Source organism: Muntiacus reevesi, chromosome 3 (genome assembly GCF_963930625.1).
Source record: "Muntiacus reevesi chromosome 3, mMunRee1.1, whole genome shotgun sequence".
Lineage (NCBI taxonomy): Eukaryota > Metazoa > Chordata > Mammalia > Artiodactyla > Cervidae > Muntiacus > Muntiacus reevesi.
Window position 1 is genome coordinate 7295531 of NC_089251.1, and position 17616 is coordinate 7313146.

General features: G+C 52.8%; 1 protein-coding gene across 3 annotated transcripts in view; it reads left to right on the forward strand.

Moving 5' to 3' along the window:
- Positions 1-1021: 1021 nt before the first annotated feature.
- ZER1 (zyg-11 related cell cycle regulator) overlaps positions 1022-17616 on the forward strand; it is a 30532-nt gene continuing 13937 nt past the window's right edge. For 2 of the 3 annotated variants that reach the window (XM_065928316.1, XM_065928318.1), the window contains exons 1-7: positions 1196-1325; positions 12669-12920; positions 14224-14374; positions 14813-15249; positions 15511-15687; positions 16950-17064; positions 17213-17359. In XM_065928316.1, coding sequence (XP_065784388.1) covers positions 12763-12920; positions 14224-14374; positions 14813-15249; positions 15511-15687; positions 16950-17064; positions 17213-17359 — 1185 coding nt within the window. In that variant the 5' untranslated portion in view covers positions 1196-1325; positions 12669-12762. Of the gene's footprint in view, positions 1143-1195; positions 1326-12668; positions 12921-14223; positions 14375-14812; positions 15250-15510; positions 15688-16949; positions 17065-17212; positions 17360-17616 lie in introns of those variants that run through there. The other variant, XM_065928317.1, reaches the window with a different exon arrangement.

A 17616-nucleotide genomic window follows, 5' to 3' on the forward strand; every position in this document is an offset into this window, starting at 1 on the left:
GACGGTCAAGAATCCACCTGCAATGCAGCAGACCTGGGCTGGATCCCTGGGTTGGGAAAATCCCCTGGAGAAGAGAATGGCAATCCACTCCAGTATTTTTTTTTTTTTTCACTCCAGTATTTTTGCCTGGAGAATCCCATGAACAGAGGAGCCTGGAGGACTACAGTCCATGAGAACCCAAAGAGTCGGACACGACTGAGCGACTAACACACACACACACAGAGACACACACACACGGGATAGAAGATTATTAAAAGAACACACACACACACACGGGTGAGAAGAGCATTAAAAGAAGCAAAAGTGCTTTAAGCCGTCTGGATTGGAGAAAGGATGGGGGGGTGGGATGGCCAGAAAGGGGAAAGAGTGGAGAGAGAGACGAGGGTGCCGATCATCCTTGTCTATGTTAAGCGTTATAAGGCAAGGAAGTGCCCTGATCAGATTTATTGGTTTTGGAAACATTCACTATGGAACTTTGGAGAGCATGAGGGGAAGGAGCAGGGGGTTCCATCAGGAGACTGTTGCAGAAATCCAGAGGAGAAACGATGGTGGACAGAGACTGGCCCTACTGGAGAAGGAGAGGGGCTGGTTTGAGAGATCCTTAGAGGATTTGACGACTTGGACAAAGAGCTGAGGAAAACGGCAGGAGCCAAAGCCGACTCCCCATTGCCCAGGGTGATCTCCGAGGCGCCTGAAGGGCTTAATTAACTAACTGGAGAAGTAGCACCGCGTTCGGGAAGAAGACGGTGAGTGCTTTTGGACGCGTGGGAGTGAGCTACCTGCGGAGAAGCCAGGGAGAGACGTCCAATAGGGCGCTGGACGGAGGGGCAGGCGCTAGAGGCACCTCGTCGGTGCTGACGAGGAAGGTGGAGTCAGTCCGCCCTTAACTATTCCCGACCTCAGGGGAACCTCAGGTCAGAGCGCCGCCGGAAGCCGGTGTCACCGAGCCGGTCCCCGCCCCCCGCCATCAGCGCCCCAGCCCCGCGAGCGCCGGTGAGGAGCTCCCGGAGGACGGACTGAAGCGGGGACCAACCACCGCTCCCTCCTCTACTACCCACATACCCGGCCGGTGTCTGGGAGAACAGGAGACACGGGGCCCCGGAACCTTCGGCAGCCGCCGCCCGCGTTCGCCGTGGGAACCGGTACGGGGAACCGGTTCGCTGTTGCTAAGGGGCGGTCCCGGAAGTGACGCGCTTGGGGTTTGTTGACAGCGGAGGCGGCGGCGGCTGCAGGCTCCGAGCCGTAGGAGCCGGATCGGGGGTGGGGCCGGGCCCCGGAGTCAGCGCCCGGCGGCCCTCCGCCCCGCCCGCAGCCCTAAGGGCAAGGTAACGGCCACGGGGTCCCCCCCTCCCCGCGCCACCGCGCGACCCCCATCCCGCCCGGGGATCCGGTCCCTGGGATTCCCAAGCTCCGCCCCGCCGACCCCCGGTCTTCCCCCAGACCCCGGCCCTAGCGTGGCTAGATCCCCTGCTTCCGCAGGAGCTCTGGCTCGGGATTCTCCCCGGGCCGCATCCTCTGCGCCTCTTCGCCGAGGAAAGCACACCCCGTTCGTTCCCGGGGCCAAGGGATGGATCTGCGTCCTACCCATTTCTCCTCCTGCCTCTGGTGCCTCACCATCGCCGCTGCAATCATTTGCATCTGGGCCGGAGGTGTGGGAGAACTCCCTGGTCTACCCCTGCTGCCAGGTCTGAGAAACATGCGTTTAAAAAACTGAGCACCCTTCCTCCAGAAAGAAAATGACGCTCTGTCCATGGCCCCTACAAAATGGGGGATAGATGCAGGGCTGGAAGAACCAGCCTCTGCCCCTCCTACCTGTTGGATGAGCTTGAGTTCCCCCAAAGCAGTGCTTGAAAACTCAGGGATGACACGATTGGGGTGGTGGGAATCCAACAGGGTGGGAAAGGGATGGTGTAGTATTGTAAGCCTAAGGGCCAAGGGAGCCCGATAGGTGAGTTGAAAGTGAAACTGACTGCTGGCTACAGCTCCGTGGGTGGAACTTGACTTGGCTGCGTTGGGGCCCAAGGTGTCCAAGATTGCCAGTTTTTGTGCCAGTAAGCACGGCGTTTGATTTTTAAATCAGAGAGGGAATGTCTGATGCCCCCATGGAAAAATTCCCCCCATATGGTCTTTCTCAGAAACAGTGCTTCTCTTCAGGATTCAAGCTGGTTAGAATGAGTATTGAGGACAGCTTTGAAAAGGGTTATAGGAGGCTGTACTTGAGAGCAGGAGGTGGTTGCCAGTTAGCAAAGAAGTCTCTGTTTCAATTAACTCGTTCATTCAGCAAATCAGAAAGTTACGTAAGGTGGAGAAAAATATATGTAGGGTGGAGAAAAATAGAGCAGGAAGGGCCATGGAAAGGGTCGGATACTGGGTTTGCCCTTTTTATAGAGGGTGATCCAGAGAAGGGCTCTAATAAGGTGATGTCTGAGCAGAGATCTAAGTGGGGGGAGGGAGCAAGTGCAAAGGTCCTGAGGTGGAAAATCTGATGGTTTTATGAAATAGCAGGAGGACAGTAGGGCTGGAGCAGAGTGAAGGAGGGGAAGAGTGATTGACAAGGAAGTCAGAGAAGAGTATGGAGGAGACATTGGTAGGGAGGGTGTTGGGCTGTTCATGTGATGTAGGGTCATAAGGTGTCTAATGAGACACCTTTCAAAACTGCACTAATTTGAAGTGTCTGGTGGTCAGAGAAAATACAGATTTGTTCTAGGTGACAAATGGCCGTTGTGCTCTGCCTGGCGTTGTAAGTACTCTTTCTCCATCTTGACAATGACCGCTGGTGGAATAAATTTTAAAAAGGATGGAAATAGAGCACTGTAGTTAAATCTGGTCATAGCACTTGCTTGCTGGTTATGAGAACTGAATGAAGGACCTCTTCCCACCCCTCTGTCCTCATCTACAGCATAGGATTGTACTAAAGTGCTTGGTGCACTATTTGGTGCATATTAAGTCCTCAGTAAGTCTTGCAGGTATGCTGATGGCAATGACGATGGTGAGGAAATGTTTGCATGCGTCTGTCTCAAAGCCTTTCTTTTTAGCACCAGCTGATGATGTCACTAGCTCTTGGCTACCTCTCTGAACTCGTAGAATTCTGGAGAACAGTGGGGGAGACAAAGTGGAAACTTGTCACCCCTCAGGGGGAACAGTGGTTGCATATCACTGTCATAGTAGCTGGATCCTAGCTTTTCTGACACCAGTGGGAGGTTATAGGGGCTCTTTTTTTTTTTTAAGGGTCCAACAAATCCCCATTTTGCCATGTAACATAGGCCAAATGATGGTGTTGAAATAGATATGACATGGAGATGGGTCGCGGGGAGCAGTGCATGTTGGCATGTGGTTGGGGTGTGTGTGGCTGATGGAGACGGTTGATCCTAGATGTGCCCAGCAGAGGCTGAGATGTTGCAGCCTGCCTGGTAAGGCATGGAACAGTGTGGTTGCTCTGTCTCCTCAACCCCCAAGCCCGGAGTATATCAGCAGGCTTGGGTTCATAAGCTGAGCAGGGCAGCTGGGCCAGAGGATTTGAAAATGAAAAGTCATAGCACGCTGACACTGAGAGCCGGGGTGCTGGAGCCAGTTGCTGCAGGTAGAACCTTGGACCAGTCGTCATCTAGGGAGCTGGGGTCAAGGCCAGCTCTGCAGCTGGTTCACTGTGTGAGCTTGGACACGTCCTATCCCCTGCCTGGGCCTACATTTTCCTGTGTCTACTCTAGCTCTATGCTCTTGGGAGGATGAAACGAGACACAGGTTTTAAAAGAATTCAGCACACTGCAATGGGCTTCCCTTGTGGCTTGGCTGGTAAAGAATCCGCCTGCAATGCGGGAGACCTGGGTTCAATCCCTGGGTTGGGAAGATCCCCTAGAGAAGGGAAAGGCTACCCACTCCAGTATTCTGGCCTAAATTCCATGGACTGTATAGTTCATGGAGTCCCAACATATCAGACAGGACTGAGCGACTTTCACTTACTGCACTCTAATCCCCTCTACACAGGTAAGAACAGCTCTTGTTGTCATTAGCATTACCATGATTCTGCAGGCTTCACTTTGGGGCAAAGGACTTCAGTACCTCAGCTGTTCTTGACTCTTGAAATGCAAGTTCAGAGACCCCTGTTGGAGCATTTACTTTGAGACCAATATCCTGTGACTGGTTCATTCACTGATGCTAATTTTTCCAGCTTCAGAAATGGGCATAAGGATCTCTGCAAGCATTATTCTTGGGAAATCCCTCCATAATTATTGGTTACCACCTTCTTGCCATTATTTCATCACATCTCTTCAGCTAAGCCATGTAGTAGGTGCTGTTGGCAACTCATGGACAGATAAGGACCCTGATGAATATTGAGGCTGGCGAACATTGCCTGGGGACCTCTTGGAGCTGAGGCTCCTTCACCCGCAACCAACCAGTCACATGGTTACTGTGTCATGGAGACCCCATGAGTTACGCTGGGTCCCTTCTTCAGGAAGCTTCTAGTCCTGTGGTCAAAAAATAATGTATGCCCATAGGATAGTTACCAGGGATGCCCGATCATCTATGCTCAGTGCCCAAGGACACTCCAGGTTGTAAGGAGGCGAAGGCTCATGCTACAGAAGGGAGAGCTGAGGCTTGAAGAAACGGTTCCTGGCCACAGCATAATGATGGAGAGAGCCAAGCTCCTCCTGGGGCACTTGGGCACATCATCACACATCCTTGAACCATAGTTTCTTCATCTAGAAAACAAAATCATATGTCTTTGTAGGTTATTTGTGGCTTCAATGAACACATGCATGGGAAGCACAAAATTCTGAGTCTCAGTAATGAATACATGTATACATACTGATCTGTACACGTGGACCGTACCTATACAGAGTCTGTGGCCCGTTCACCACTGAGTCTCAGCTGCCTCGTCTGCAAGTGGTCAATTATAACTCCCGCCTCGTGTTGTTGTTGGGAGAATTAAATGAGTTAGCACGTGCGGAGTACTTAGCAGGGTCCTCGGAACACAGTGCTCAGTATGACTGTGATCGTCATTCAGTTGCAAGCGTGAAACCTACATGTCCCCAAGGCCGCTCTGCCTCTTTGTACGCCAGTGAGGGGCGACGCGCCTTCCATTTCCACATCTTCCTAATGTCACCCACCCTGCAGAGTCGTCTCTGCAGTCAGAGACCCGCTGGGATGCCCTCAGAGCCTCGCCTGCACCCCTGCCCCCAGCACCTGCCCTGACCCCCTCCACAGCAGCCTCCCACCCCCTCTCTCTGGCCTGTGATCCACTCCCTCCTGGAAAGCTTCCAGCCTCTGTAAATAGGATATTTGTTTGGGTTTTCCCTGTAGCTCCTGGGTTAATATTTCACAGGGTGGGCACCACTCAGAGCTTCTGGCTCCCCCAGCCTCTGTCGGCTGGGTGTCGGGACCCTGGCAGGGTCCCATGCGCCCTGCTCTGGATCCCAGATTCCCCTCCCCTTCCATTGGATGGACAGGAGACTGGATGGCTTGGTGAGAAGCATGGGTTTGGTTTAGGTTTGGATTGAGTCCCACTCTTGTTAGTTGTGTGACTTTAGACAAGCCTCAGTGTCTTCATGCGAATACAGAGTAACAATCTCTACCTCAGGGTGTTTTAATGTGGCAGCTCAAGCAGAAGCAAACCTCTATTCTGTTATGTGCCAGGCACAGGCCAGACCCCGAGGATCCAGGAGGGTGGAAGCGGAGAGGATTCCTCTCCTCCTGGATCCTCGGGGCCCAGCCCAGGCTGGGGGAGGGTTAGGGTTAGGGTTAGTCGTTAGACAAATTATTATACAAGCAATGAATTAGCCACAGGATCCTTGAGAATGTCATTTGTTGGTTAAGTTAGAAACTCTATGAAATAAAGCCGTAAGGAGCTTAGACGAAGCAACCAATTTGGAGGCGGCTGTTACTGTTCGCTCCCCACTGCCCCCCACCCCTCAGGATGTCATAGCTCCTGTCAGATGCAGGCAAGAGAGGGCATGGAGGAAGATGCAGGATTCTTCTTGCTGAGTGCTTGTTCTGTTATAATCAGAGTTTTTTCCATCTCCAGTTGCCACAATCCCAAATGGCCAGTGCCCGCCATGAGAATGCAGAGCCTGAGGGGCTAGTCATGGGATGGGTAGAGATGCCCACCTCTGGCCGGAAGGGGTACAGTTGGGGGGCCCCCAGGCGTCTCAGCCTCTGTGCCGAGATGGATGGCCCATTCTTCCTCCAGCTCATCCCCTGCCCCGGCAGCAGGGCTGGCACTGCCAAAAGCTGGTTGCCAGATCTGTGCCATCTGGCCGGTTATCTTCTGAAGGCAGTTGGTTCATCTTGGCGGCTGACAAACTGGTGTTTCTTCCATCCGAGGAGCAGGGTTAGGGCCGAGCGGCTACCTGAGTGACTGGGCTTGTTCTATGGAAAGAGTGAAGCCCCTGCAACTCTCTCGTCCCAAGTGGGGAGGGTTCTGCTGTGCCCCCTGGGTGCTGGCACTGTCCCGGGCACAGTGGGTGGGGAGCATCTGAGAGCATGCCTCGCCCCCCAGGTCCCCTGCTTGTGCTGAAACCCTACAGCATACGTGCCGTGCCCACATAGGGCATGCGGCCTTTGTTCGGCCCGGAGTCGTGGAATCGAGCCTGTGGTGCCAGGGCCCCACACCCTCTGCCCTTTCAGTCTGGGAGCATCTTATCCTTCTTCCTGGAACGCCTTTCCCTTCTCTCCCTGCCACCGGAGTGAACTATGACTCATCTTTTGGGTTGCTGCTGAAATGTCACTTCCAAGGACGTCTGCCCTGACTCCCTAGCCCAGGGCAGGTCCCCTGGGGCTCAGGCACCCAGACCCCAAGCTACCACCCTCTTCTTCAGAGCACGGGGCCCAGTGGCGTGGGTTTGTGTGCTGCTTAGGTGGGGGTGTCTGTCCCCCTCCAGAATCAATGTGCTCCACGAGGACTAAGACCTGCCTGCTTTCGCTCACCCTCAGGCCCACAGTGCTCCATAGACAGTAACCCTGGGCCAAGTACAGGGATGGGACCAGAGGAGACAGCCCGGTTCCTGCCTTCATGCAGCTGGCTGGCTGGCAGGGAGGCTGGACCATTAAACTGGCATCAGTTCAAAATATTAATTGTAGTAGGGCCCGTGGGGGCAGCCAGCTTGAGAACCCTGGGCAGGTCAGGGAAGGCTTCCCAGAGGAAGCAATACTAAGGCCTGAGGGCATGAAGACATCAGCTGGGTAAAGAGTTCGAAGGTTGGGAGATGCTTCCTGGAGGAGGGGCAGGAATGTGTTTTGGGGGTTGGGAACGGGGCTGAGGGGAAAAAGTGGATGCCGAAGGTCTGAAGGTGACCCTGTGCCTCTGGCCCATTGCCAGTACAACAGAGGAGGCCACTGTGGCTGGAATAGGGAGTCGGAGACGGTGAGCGGACTACAGAGCTGGTTCCACTTCTGGGGGCCTTGAGTGACTGCGTGAAGAGATGAACTCGGCAGTTTCCAGCAGGACGCCTGGCCCTGCCAGCGGTGTGCACGCTGAGCTCAGCTTCCCGGGCAAGGGGTTGCTGCCCTCTTGAAGATCTGAGAGTGAGCGCAATCACGGGAGGGCCGTGCCCAGGGCCCAGGCCGCCTGTTTACTGTGCTTTTCCTCGAGGGTGTCACGGCCCCAGTGGAACAGCTGGCACAGTGAGCCTGGTGGCAGGGAGCCAGGCCTGGGGAGCCAGGGCTCTGGAGCTGGGGGGAACAGATCTTGCACTAGGGACCAGGGCAGGTGAGGCAGGAGAAAGGGATGACAATGGTGATGGTGATGTGAAAGCTATTAGCAGTTACAATGTGCTGGGTACCATGCTCAGCCCTTTCTATATTGTTCCGTGTTGTCTGCACACGGTGTTCTCTGTTCTAGAGAAGAAACTGAGGCACAGAGAAGTGAAGACACTTGCCCAAGTTCACCAGCTCTCAGGCAGCGGGGCTGAGACTGGAAGCTGGGTTGGCCTGGCTCCAGAGCTCTTAGGGCACGGTCACCAGTGGCGCCAGAACCTAGAGCTGGCCGTTCCAAGGGGCACAGTGTTCTGTGGCTGCCCACTCAGTTTCCCAAGCAGCCTAGAAGCCTCAAATGTGGATGCAGAGGCTCCAAGACGCCAGGGGTCTTGGAGAAGACGCCAGGCCTCGACCCCTGCAGAACCCTCCAAGAGATGAGGTTCCCATCCCGGTTTGGACAGAGCAGCCGGAGTTTCCTCATCTGTAAGGTGGGGTCATGACCACCCGTTGTTGTGCACTGAGGCGTGTCATGCCTGAGATGAGGCATTTTTCCCAACAATCTTGTGAAGTTGTCCCCATTTTCCAGATGAGGAAACTGAGGACCAGAGAGGTTAAATAATTTACAAGTGAACTGTGGAACTGAATTGAAACATGGCTCTAAAAAGAAAAGAAAAAGAGAAGAAACATGGCTCTGTCTAACCACAGAGCCTTCACTTGAAAAAAAGCAAAATCTATGAAGGATGCTATAGATTAGGACAGGCGCCCAGAGCCTGAGCAGACAGTTTGAATTTCCACAAGTGTACATACCTGTCCCAGCCCACCCAGAGACCCCTGCCACTTTCTGATTACTGCCTCCTGCAAAGGTAATCATCACCCTGACTTCTAACACCGTAGATTCATTTTGCCTATTCCCCCGCTCCTACTTCTTTTTGATCTTTGTTTGTTTGGCTGCTCCGAGTCTTGGTTGCGACACACAGAATCTTCCATCTTCCTTGCAGCAGGTAGGATTTTTAGTTGCGTCATATGGGATCTAGTTCCTTGGCCAGGGATTAAACCAGGGCCCCCTGCATTGGGATCTCAGAGTCCTAGCCATTGGACCACCAGGGAAGTCCCTTTCTCCCCATTTCTGATGTAGACTGTCATAGGAAAATGGTTTGGGACTAATTCCTGACTGTCCTTGGGTCTGTAAATGGTTGCTTGTTTCCTGTCTTATTCACTCCACTTGGAGTTGAAGATTCAGTTTTCATTCTCTCTTTTCCCTGGTGGCTCAGAGGTTAAAGCGTCTGCCTGCAATGCGGGAGACCCGGGTTTGATCCCTGGGTCAGGAAGATCCCCTGGAAAAGGAAATGGCAACCCACTCCAGTATTCTTGCCTGGAAAATCCCATGGAGAAAGGAGCCTGGTAGGCTACAGTCCATGGGGTTGCAAAGAGTTGGACACGACTGAGCTACTTCACTTTCACTAGCCACTTATGGCAGCTGATGATGCATAGTCAGTTGGAATATTACTTACCTGGACCCCCAATCCCTTTTAAATGTGGACCTCTTTGGTGTCCAGGCCATTTTCTTTTTTGTTGAATTGCAATATACATTTTTAGAAGTGCACATGTCGTAATAGACAGCTCTCTGAATATTGATAAAGTGCACACACCTGTATGCCCAGCACTCAGATAAGGGACTGGAAGCTTCTCAGCACCCAGCCAAACCCCCAAAATAACCACAGTCCTGACTTCTGCTACCACAGATTAGATTTTCCTTCTTTTAAAAAAAATTTTTTTTTTCCTTTTGGCCATGTCACGTGGCATGCAGGACCTTAGTTCCCCATCCAGGGCTGGAACCTGTGCCCCCTGCAGTGGAAGTGTGGAGTCCTAATCAGTGGACCACCAGGGAATTAATTCTCAGATTATCTTGTTTTTTAACATAACTGGATTCACTCCGCGTATGAGCATACACTCTTCTGTGTCTGGCTTCTTTCCCTCAGCATTGTGAGGCTCATCCAGGCTGTTGAGAGGTGGTGCGTTCTCATTGCTGTGTAGTGTTGCATTGGTGAGTCGACCGTAATCTTTATTCTCATGTCTGGACATTCAACTTCCATCCTGTTAGGGATGGTGCTGCCGTAGACATTCTGTCTGTGTCTTTCCATGAACATTCACATGCCTTGCTGGTGGGTGTATACCTGGCAGTGGGGCTGCTGACCACTGACCGTGTGTGTGTGTTCAGCTTTAATAGCATCTCACAGTATTCTAGTTACACTCCCAGTTCACGCTAGTTCCCACTCCCACCAGCAGTGTGGGTGGCCTCCTCTTGTTCCATAGCTTCTTTTTTTTTTTTTTCTTTTTTTTTCATAGCTTCACTCTTAACACAGGCTCGGTGTTGCCTGTTTTGTTGTTTCCAATGGAGCTGTTCTGATGGCTGCAAAATGGTATCTCATTGTGGTTTTCCTTTTCCTTATGTTTATTGTTTGTTTCCTTATCCTTTATGAAAGGCCTGTTCAAGGCCTTTACCTGTTTTTTGTGGGTTATTTTTGCCTGTTTTTTAATTGGATTCTGTGTCCTGATCTGTAGAAGGTTTTATATATTCTGAATACAAGTCTTTTGTTGGATATATTATTGGAAACGTCTAGTTTGTGACTTGTCTTTTCTGTCTTAATGGTACCTTTGGATGAAAAGGGTCTTGATTTTGAGGCAGTCCAATTTGTCAGTTTCTCTTTTATAGATTTTTTTTTTTTTTGGTGACCTATTTAAGAAATGATTGCCTACTCTAAAATCATAAAGATATACTCCTATGTTTTTTTCTAGAAATCTATTTGTTTTACCTTTCACATGGTCTGCGGTCTATCTCAAATTAACTTTCGTGTATGTATGAATGAAGCTTCTTCACTTCAGTGCATATCACTTTATTGTTTTTATCTTATGAGTCCTTTTAAGAAAACTTTACCTACCTAAAGATCATGAAGATTCTCAGAGACTTCGCTTTTATTTTTTTTATTTAACTTTTTACTTTGTTTTGGACTATAGCAAGTTAACAACATTGTGATGATTTCAGGTGGACAGCAGAGGGACTCAGCCGTACATATGCACGTGTCCGTTGTCTCCCAAACTCCCCTCCCATCCAAGCTGCCACATGACATTGAGCAGAGCTCCCTGTGCCATGCAGTAGGCCCTTGTTGATTATCCATCTTAAATATAACAGTGTGTACATGTCCATCCCAAACTCCCTAACTATACCTCATTTTTATTTTATTTATTTTTTTGCCACACTACACAGCTTGTGGGGTCTTAGTTCCCTGACCAGGGATTGAACCCTGGGCCCTTAGCAGTGAAGGCATGGAGTACTCACCACTGGACATCCAGGAAAGTCCCCACTTTTTTTTTCTTTAATTGAGGTATAGTTAATGTTACAGGTGTATAACATACTCATTCACAATTTTTAAAGGTTACACTCTTTTAGAGTTACTGTGAAATATTGACTATATTCCCTATGTTGGAACAATATGTCCTTATACACTATTTATTTTACACCTGATAGTTTGTACCTCTTACACGCCTAACCCCATCTCGTCCCTCCCCTTCCCTCTTCCCACTGGTAACCACGAGTTTGTTCTCTATGTCTGTGAGTCTGTTTCTCTTTTGTTATATTCACTAGTTCGTTCTATTTTTTAAATTCCACATGTAAGTGAGGTCATATGGCATTTGTGTTTCTCTGTCTGATGAGATCTTGCTTTTTTAATAACAGTTTTATTGAGCTGTGTGATTCCCATGCCATCCAGTTCATCTGTTTAAAGTAAATCATTCAGTGGGTTTTGGGTCTATTCACAGAGTTGTGCAACCGTCACCAGGGTCAATTTTAGAACATTTTTCTTCACCCCAAAAAGAAATCCACAACCCTTAGCAGTCACCTGCACCACCCCCCATTTCCCTGCACCACCCCCCAGCCTCCTAGCCTCAGGCAACCGCTGCTAATCTATCCTGTCTCTGTGGGTTTACCAGTTCGGCCAAACATTTCATGCAGATGAAATTATACAATAGGTGGCCTTTTGTGATTGGTTTCTTTGACTTAGCACAACATTTTCAAGGTGCAGTGTTGTAGGTGCGTCAGCACCACTTTCCATTACCGCTGAGTAAGATTCCATGGCATTGTTATATACCATGTTTTTGTCTATCCATTCGTCAGTGGACGGGCATTTGAGTTGTTTCCATCTGTGACGCTTTGGGATCATACCACGCTGAACATTAATGTACAGCTTCTCTGTGGTCATGTATCTTCATTTTCCCTGGGAGGAGCCCTCATTGCAAATCGTATCCGGTGAGATGCGGTGATGCCCTGTCTGTTAAACCCTGGCACACACCACGTGTCCCCACCGTGACGGCTCTCGACAGGGTAGGTGACACAGCAGCGGACACCCCAGTGTATCAGTTGGCGAAGGCCCCTGCCAGCCCCACCCAAGCGCTGGGTCCCCAACTCAGACATCGGCCCGCAGACTTTGAGAAGTCACGGAGACGCTCCGATCTTGCACAGGTGAAATCACGCGTAGATGGTAGCACATCAGAGCCGGCCGTGGGGGGACGCAGGGTAGGGAGGAGTCAGGAGTCCTGGGCCCTGACCCTGCTAAGCTGCTGAATTTGGTTTTTTGTTTTTAATTTTTGCTCATTTATTTGGCTGCATTGGGTCTTCATGGCGGCGCGCAGGCCTCTCTCTTGTTGTGACCTGAAGAACACAGGCTCAGTAGTGTGGCAGATGGGCTCAGTTGCTCCACAGCTTGTGGGATCTTAGTTGCCTGACCAGGGATCGAACCCGTGTCCCCTGCATTGGAGGACAAATTCTCAGTCACTGAACCACCAGGGAAGTCCCTAAACTGCTCAATCTGTATGTGCCATCCAGGCACCTCAGCTTGACTACTCAGAGAGCAGACGCACCTAGGGCAGCTGGGGTCCCAGCCGTTGCCCGTGTCTCGCTTAGCTGCTTTCTCCTTCCCCAGGCCGCGGTTCTGCCAATGATTCTGTGAGTGTCAGGACGTCACAGTTGCCCCTGGGGGCCCCTGTCCCAGTGTGGCCCACCTGCCGGCTCCCAGCATGGCGTCTGACACCCCCGAGTCCCTGATGGCCCTCTGCACCGACTTCTGCCTGCGCAACCTGGACGGCACCTTGGGCTACCTGCTGGACAAGGAGACCCTGCGGCTGCATCCGGACATCTTCCTGCCCAGCGAGATCTGTGACCGGCTCGTCAACGAGTGAGCAGGCGCGGGGCTGGGGCGGGGCCTGAGCCTCAGCATGGGTGTGCACGGAGAGGTTGGGAGCCCTGCGTGTGCCCCCTTGGGGGTGTGCACACACCTGGCTATCCATGGGTACAGGAGAGCAGCGGCCTGTCTGTGTCCATCAAGTTCTAATTGTACATGTTGGCATGTGTGTGGCAGTGTGCGCACATGAAGGAATGTGTGTGCCCACACGTGGGTTTCTGGTGCACAGGGCAGGTTTGAGTGTGAAACTGCCGGTTTGCATTAAGAGAATGTAGAAACTTCTTATGTAAATGAAGGAGTTACGTGCTGTCCTGTGTGTGTATGTGTGTGTGTGTGTGTGTGTGTGTCCTTGCATGTGTGTGTACATGTGCCTGTGCACACCTATCTCTGTGTGAACCTGAACACTTATTACATGTTTACGCACCAGGGCCTGACTGCTTGACCCCTCAACAGGGATGAGATTATTCGGAAACTCTGTGGCTTCTCCAAGGGACTCCCCACTAGTAGAAACTCCTAGAAGAGTAATATCTGTGCCTGACTGCTCGGGGTTCAACCCAGGTTCCCCAGAGGGAAATGGTTAGCCCAGAAAGTTGCCTGTAAATGTGGGAATCTCTGTGTGACCCAAGAGCCCAGCTTGTAAAAATGTTCTGAGTATCTGATGTGGATTGGGCACTAGATTAGAACTGCAGACCAAAGTTGTGTCCGTTTTACAGATGAAGGCACTGAGGTCTGGGGAAGTTCACTTACTAGTGTGAAGTTGCCCAGGTAGTGAACATCCAATCCAGGATTTAGATTCTAGAGTGTTTGACTCCACAGCTTTTCCCAACCAGGCCAGGATTCTTGCCTCCACTGGTATCTCAGCAGAACTATTACTGAGTGCTTGCCCTGTACCCAGCTCAGAGCTCCAGATGCCTCGGCTCAGTCTTGCTGTTGGATTGGGTCCTGGGAGGGGCTGATCAAGGAACCAGAAGCTGGCTTAAAAAGAAGACGGAGTGTGGACGTGCGTGTTTGTTACAGAAGTGTCTACAGTTTAGGGGGGAAGAGCTTGGGATTTGCCAGTGATGAGAGGCCCTTCATCACCAGTTAGTTTACTTTTGGACTCCCGGGTCCTGGGTCCACCCTTAAACTCACCGGTGAGGTGCTCAGGATCCAGCCAGGTCCTATGAGGAGGAGGAGACGGAGGTTGCTGCTGGGATGATCAGGGAAGTCATCCCAGGGGATGGCAGGGGAGGCTTGTGCTGGGCCTTGAAGGGAGGGCGAGGGGCCCGCCCCTGAACCAGGCTTCCTTGCCTCCCAGGTACGTGGAGCTGGTCAACGCCGCCTGCAACTTTGAGCCGCATGAGAGCTTCTTCAGCCTCTTCTCTGACCCCCGCAGCACCCGCCTCACCCGCATCCACCTCCGCGAGGACCTGGTGCAAGACCAGGACCTGGAGGCCATTCGCAAGCAGGTGAGACCCAGTCATTCAGGCCCCGGGAACGGCCACGGGAGGCTGCCCCAAGTCAGTTAGGCAGGGAGTTGGAGCAGGAATCCCAAGGCCCCGCCAGCGCCCTTCCTGTTGTGCAGCGCATGCGTGTGTACTCACTAAGTCATGTCTGACTCTTTGTGACCCCATGGACTGTAGCCTGCCAGACTTCTCTGTCCATGGGATTCTCCCAGGCAAGAATACTGGAGCAGGTAGCCATGCGTTCCTCCAGGGGATCTTCCCAATTCAGGGATCAAACCCTCATCTCCTGCAGCTCCTGCTCTGCAGGCAGATTACCACTAAGCCGCCAGGGAAGCCCTCTATTGTGCAGACCCCTCCCCAATCCCACCTGTGGCCCAGGGCCAGGCCCAGGGCCAGGGTAGGGGTTGGCGGAGATGATAACGGGGCTGTGCCCACCGCCAGGACCTGGTGGAGCTGTACCTGACCAACTGCGAGAAGCTGTCCGCCAAGAGCCTGCAGACTCTAAGGAGCTTCAGCCACACCCTGGTGTCCCTGAGCCTCTTCGGCTGTGCGAACATCTTCTACGAGGAGGAGAACCCCGGGGGCTGCGAAGACGAGTGCCTTGTCAACCCCACCTGCCAGGTGCTGGTCAAGGACTTCACCTTCGAGGGCTTCAGCCGCCTGCGCTTCCTCAACCTGGGCCGCATGATCGATGGGGTCCCCGTGGAGTCCCTGCTGCGGCCCCTCAACTCGCTGGCCGCCTTGGACCTCTCGGGCATCCAGACGAGTGACGCAGCCTTCCTCACCCAGTGGAAAGACAGTCTGGTGTCCCTCGTGCTCTACAACATGGACCTGTCGGATGACCACATCCGCGTCATCGTCCAGCTGCACAAGCTGCGGTGAGCTCTGAGCTTGTGGGGTTGGGGTGGGGAGGCGGGGATCGGCAGTCCCAGAAGTTCCCTGACCTGCCGGCCAGGCAGCACGTGGGGCTAGAAGAGACAGTCCCATGCTTTACAACCCCTGTTCTGGCTGGATCGGGACTGTTCAGGACGCCTGGGTCAGCTGTAGCAGGGGCCTCGGACTGAAGCAGCAGGAGTCTACGAGGCAGCCCCAGTCTGTGTCCAGCTCCTGACCCATGACCCCCTTGCCCCAACCTCCAGACACCTGGACATCTCCCGAGACCGCCTCTCCAGCTACTACAAGTTCAAGCTGACTCGCAAGGTGCTGAGCCTCTTCGTGCAGAAGCTGGGGAACCTGATGTCCTTGGACATCTCTGGCCACATGATCCTGGAGAACTGCAGCATCTCCAAGATGGATGAGGAAGCAGGACAGACCAGGTGGGGCCCCACCTGCCCTGTTTGCGAGCGGGTGTCATCCAACAAGCGTTGACCAGGCACCCCTGTGCCAACCGCTATGCTAACGAGGAAGAAACAAATCAGGCCCTTTCGTGTGGGTATGAGCTAGTGGGATAAGCAGGTCATCACGGGCTGCGGTAGGGGCAACACGGGGCTCCGGAGTGGCCCCGAGGATCAGAAGGAAGGAGGGGGAGGCATGGCATCCAGGCTGTGCTGAAAGCTCACTCTTGGGTTTGCTGGAAGAAGACGTTTACCACAGCACTCTGGCAGAGGGGACAGCGTGTGCAAAGGCTGGAGTTACGAGCACGGGGAGTGACTGGGAGGTTATAGCGCTCAGACGGGCTGAACCGTGTGGTGGTGTTCACGGGAGACCAGCGTGCCCACTGCTTGTTAGGTGTTAATGCTAACAGGCTGGACCCTGGGTTGGTCGGGTGAGAGAGCTGATTCAGACCTCCCTCTAGCTATCATTGGTCTTTTTTTTTTTTTCTTTAAATATTTATTTATTTATTTATTTGGCTGTGTTGGGTCTTAGTTGCTGCATCTGGGCATGGGGGATCTTAGTTCCCCAACCAGGGATCGAACCCATCTGCCCTGCACTGCAAGGCAGATTCTTAACCGCTGGATCACTAGGGAAGTCCCTGGTGTTTTATTTTTAATTGGAGTATAATTGTTTTACACTGTTGGGTTAGTTTCTGCTATACAACAAAGTGAATCGGCTATATGTATACATATGTCCCCTCCCTGTTACTGTCGTTGGTCTTAACCCTCCCCCCAACCTGGACTGGAGTGGAGTCTGGTTGATGGGCATGTCCATTCATGGCTGTTGAGGGAACCTAAAGGTGACACGCCCTTCCTGGAATGGCAGGCAGGATTGGCTGCAACAGTTATCTCCCATCCCACATGTTCTCTACAATGTGACCTTGTCACCCTCCCATCAAGAAGTGGGGTCTATGTCTGTACCCTGCCTTTTTTTTTTTGACCACACCATGAGACACGTAGGATCTTAGTTCCCCGACCAGGGATCAAACCTGTGCCCCCTGCAGTGGACGCACAGAATCTTAAACACTAGACCACCAGGGAAGTCCCCTACTGCCTTTAAAATAAAAAATAGACAAGGCTAGAGGGCCTAGCAGAGGGCCCCAAGGAAATGTGCTTTGCCACCCCCAGGGAGAGGCTCTCCTTTGTGCTGAATCCAGGGCAGCCGCAGGCCCCACACCACTGATTCCAGCACCCTCTCCCCTCAGCATCGAGCCTTCCAAGAGCAGCATCATGCCTTTCCGGGCCTTGAAGAGGCCGCTGCAATTCCTTGGGCTCTTCGAGACCTCCCTGTGCCGCCTGACGCACATTCCGGCCTACAAAGTGAGAGGGGGGCACAGGGAGGGGAGGACCATGGCGCCCCGGGACAAGGGAGGAGGGGGTGTCCTCCCTGGGGTCAGAGATGGAATTAGGATCAGGCATCCTGCCCCTCGGCCACTTCCCGGACGTCCTGAGCATACGCCATCTCCAGGTGAGTGGTGACAAAAACGAGGAGCAGGTGCTGAACGCCATCGAGGCCTACACGGAGCACCGGCCGGAGATCACCTCACGGGCCATCAACCTGCTTTTCGACATCGCACGCATCGAACGCTGCAACCAGCTTCTGCGGGCCCTGAAGGTCAGCACCAACCCTGGAGGGCCCTCCGAGGGGCTCCAGTTCATTCCCCACCATCCCCTCCTCAACCACACCCCTCCTCCTTCCCAGGACACCGGCCTTCCCACCCCCCGAACCCCAGCTTCATCTCTCAGCACCTCACTTGGCCCAGCACTGACCCTGTCGCAGGACCATGGCCGACCCCAGTTTCTGCCCCTCAACGCCGACTCCTGCCCTCAGGGAGCAGGATCAGGCTGAGCTCTGCCCCAGAGGACCTGTCC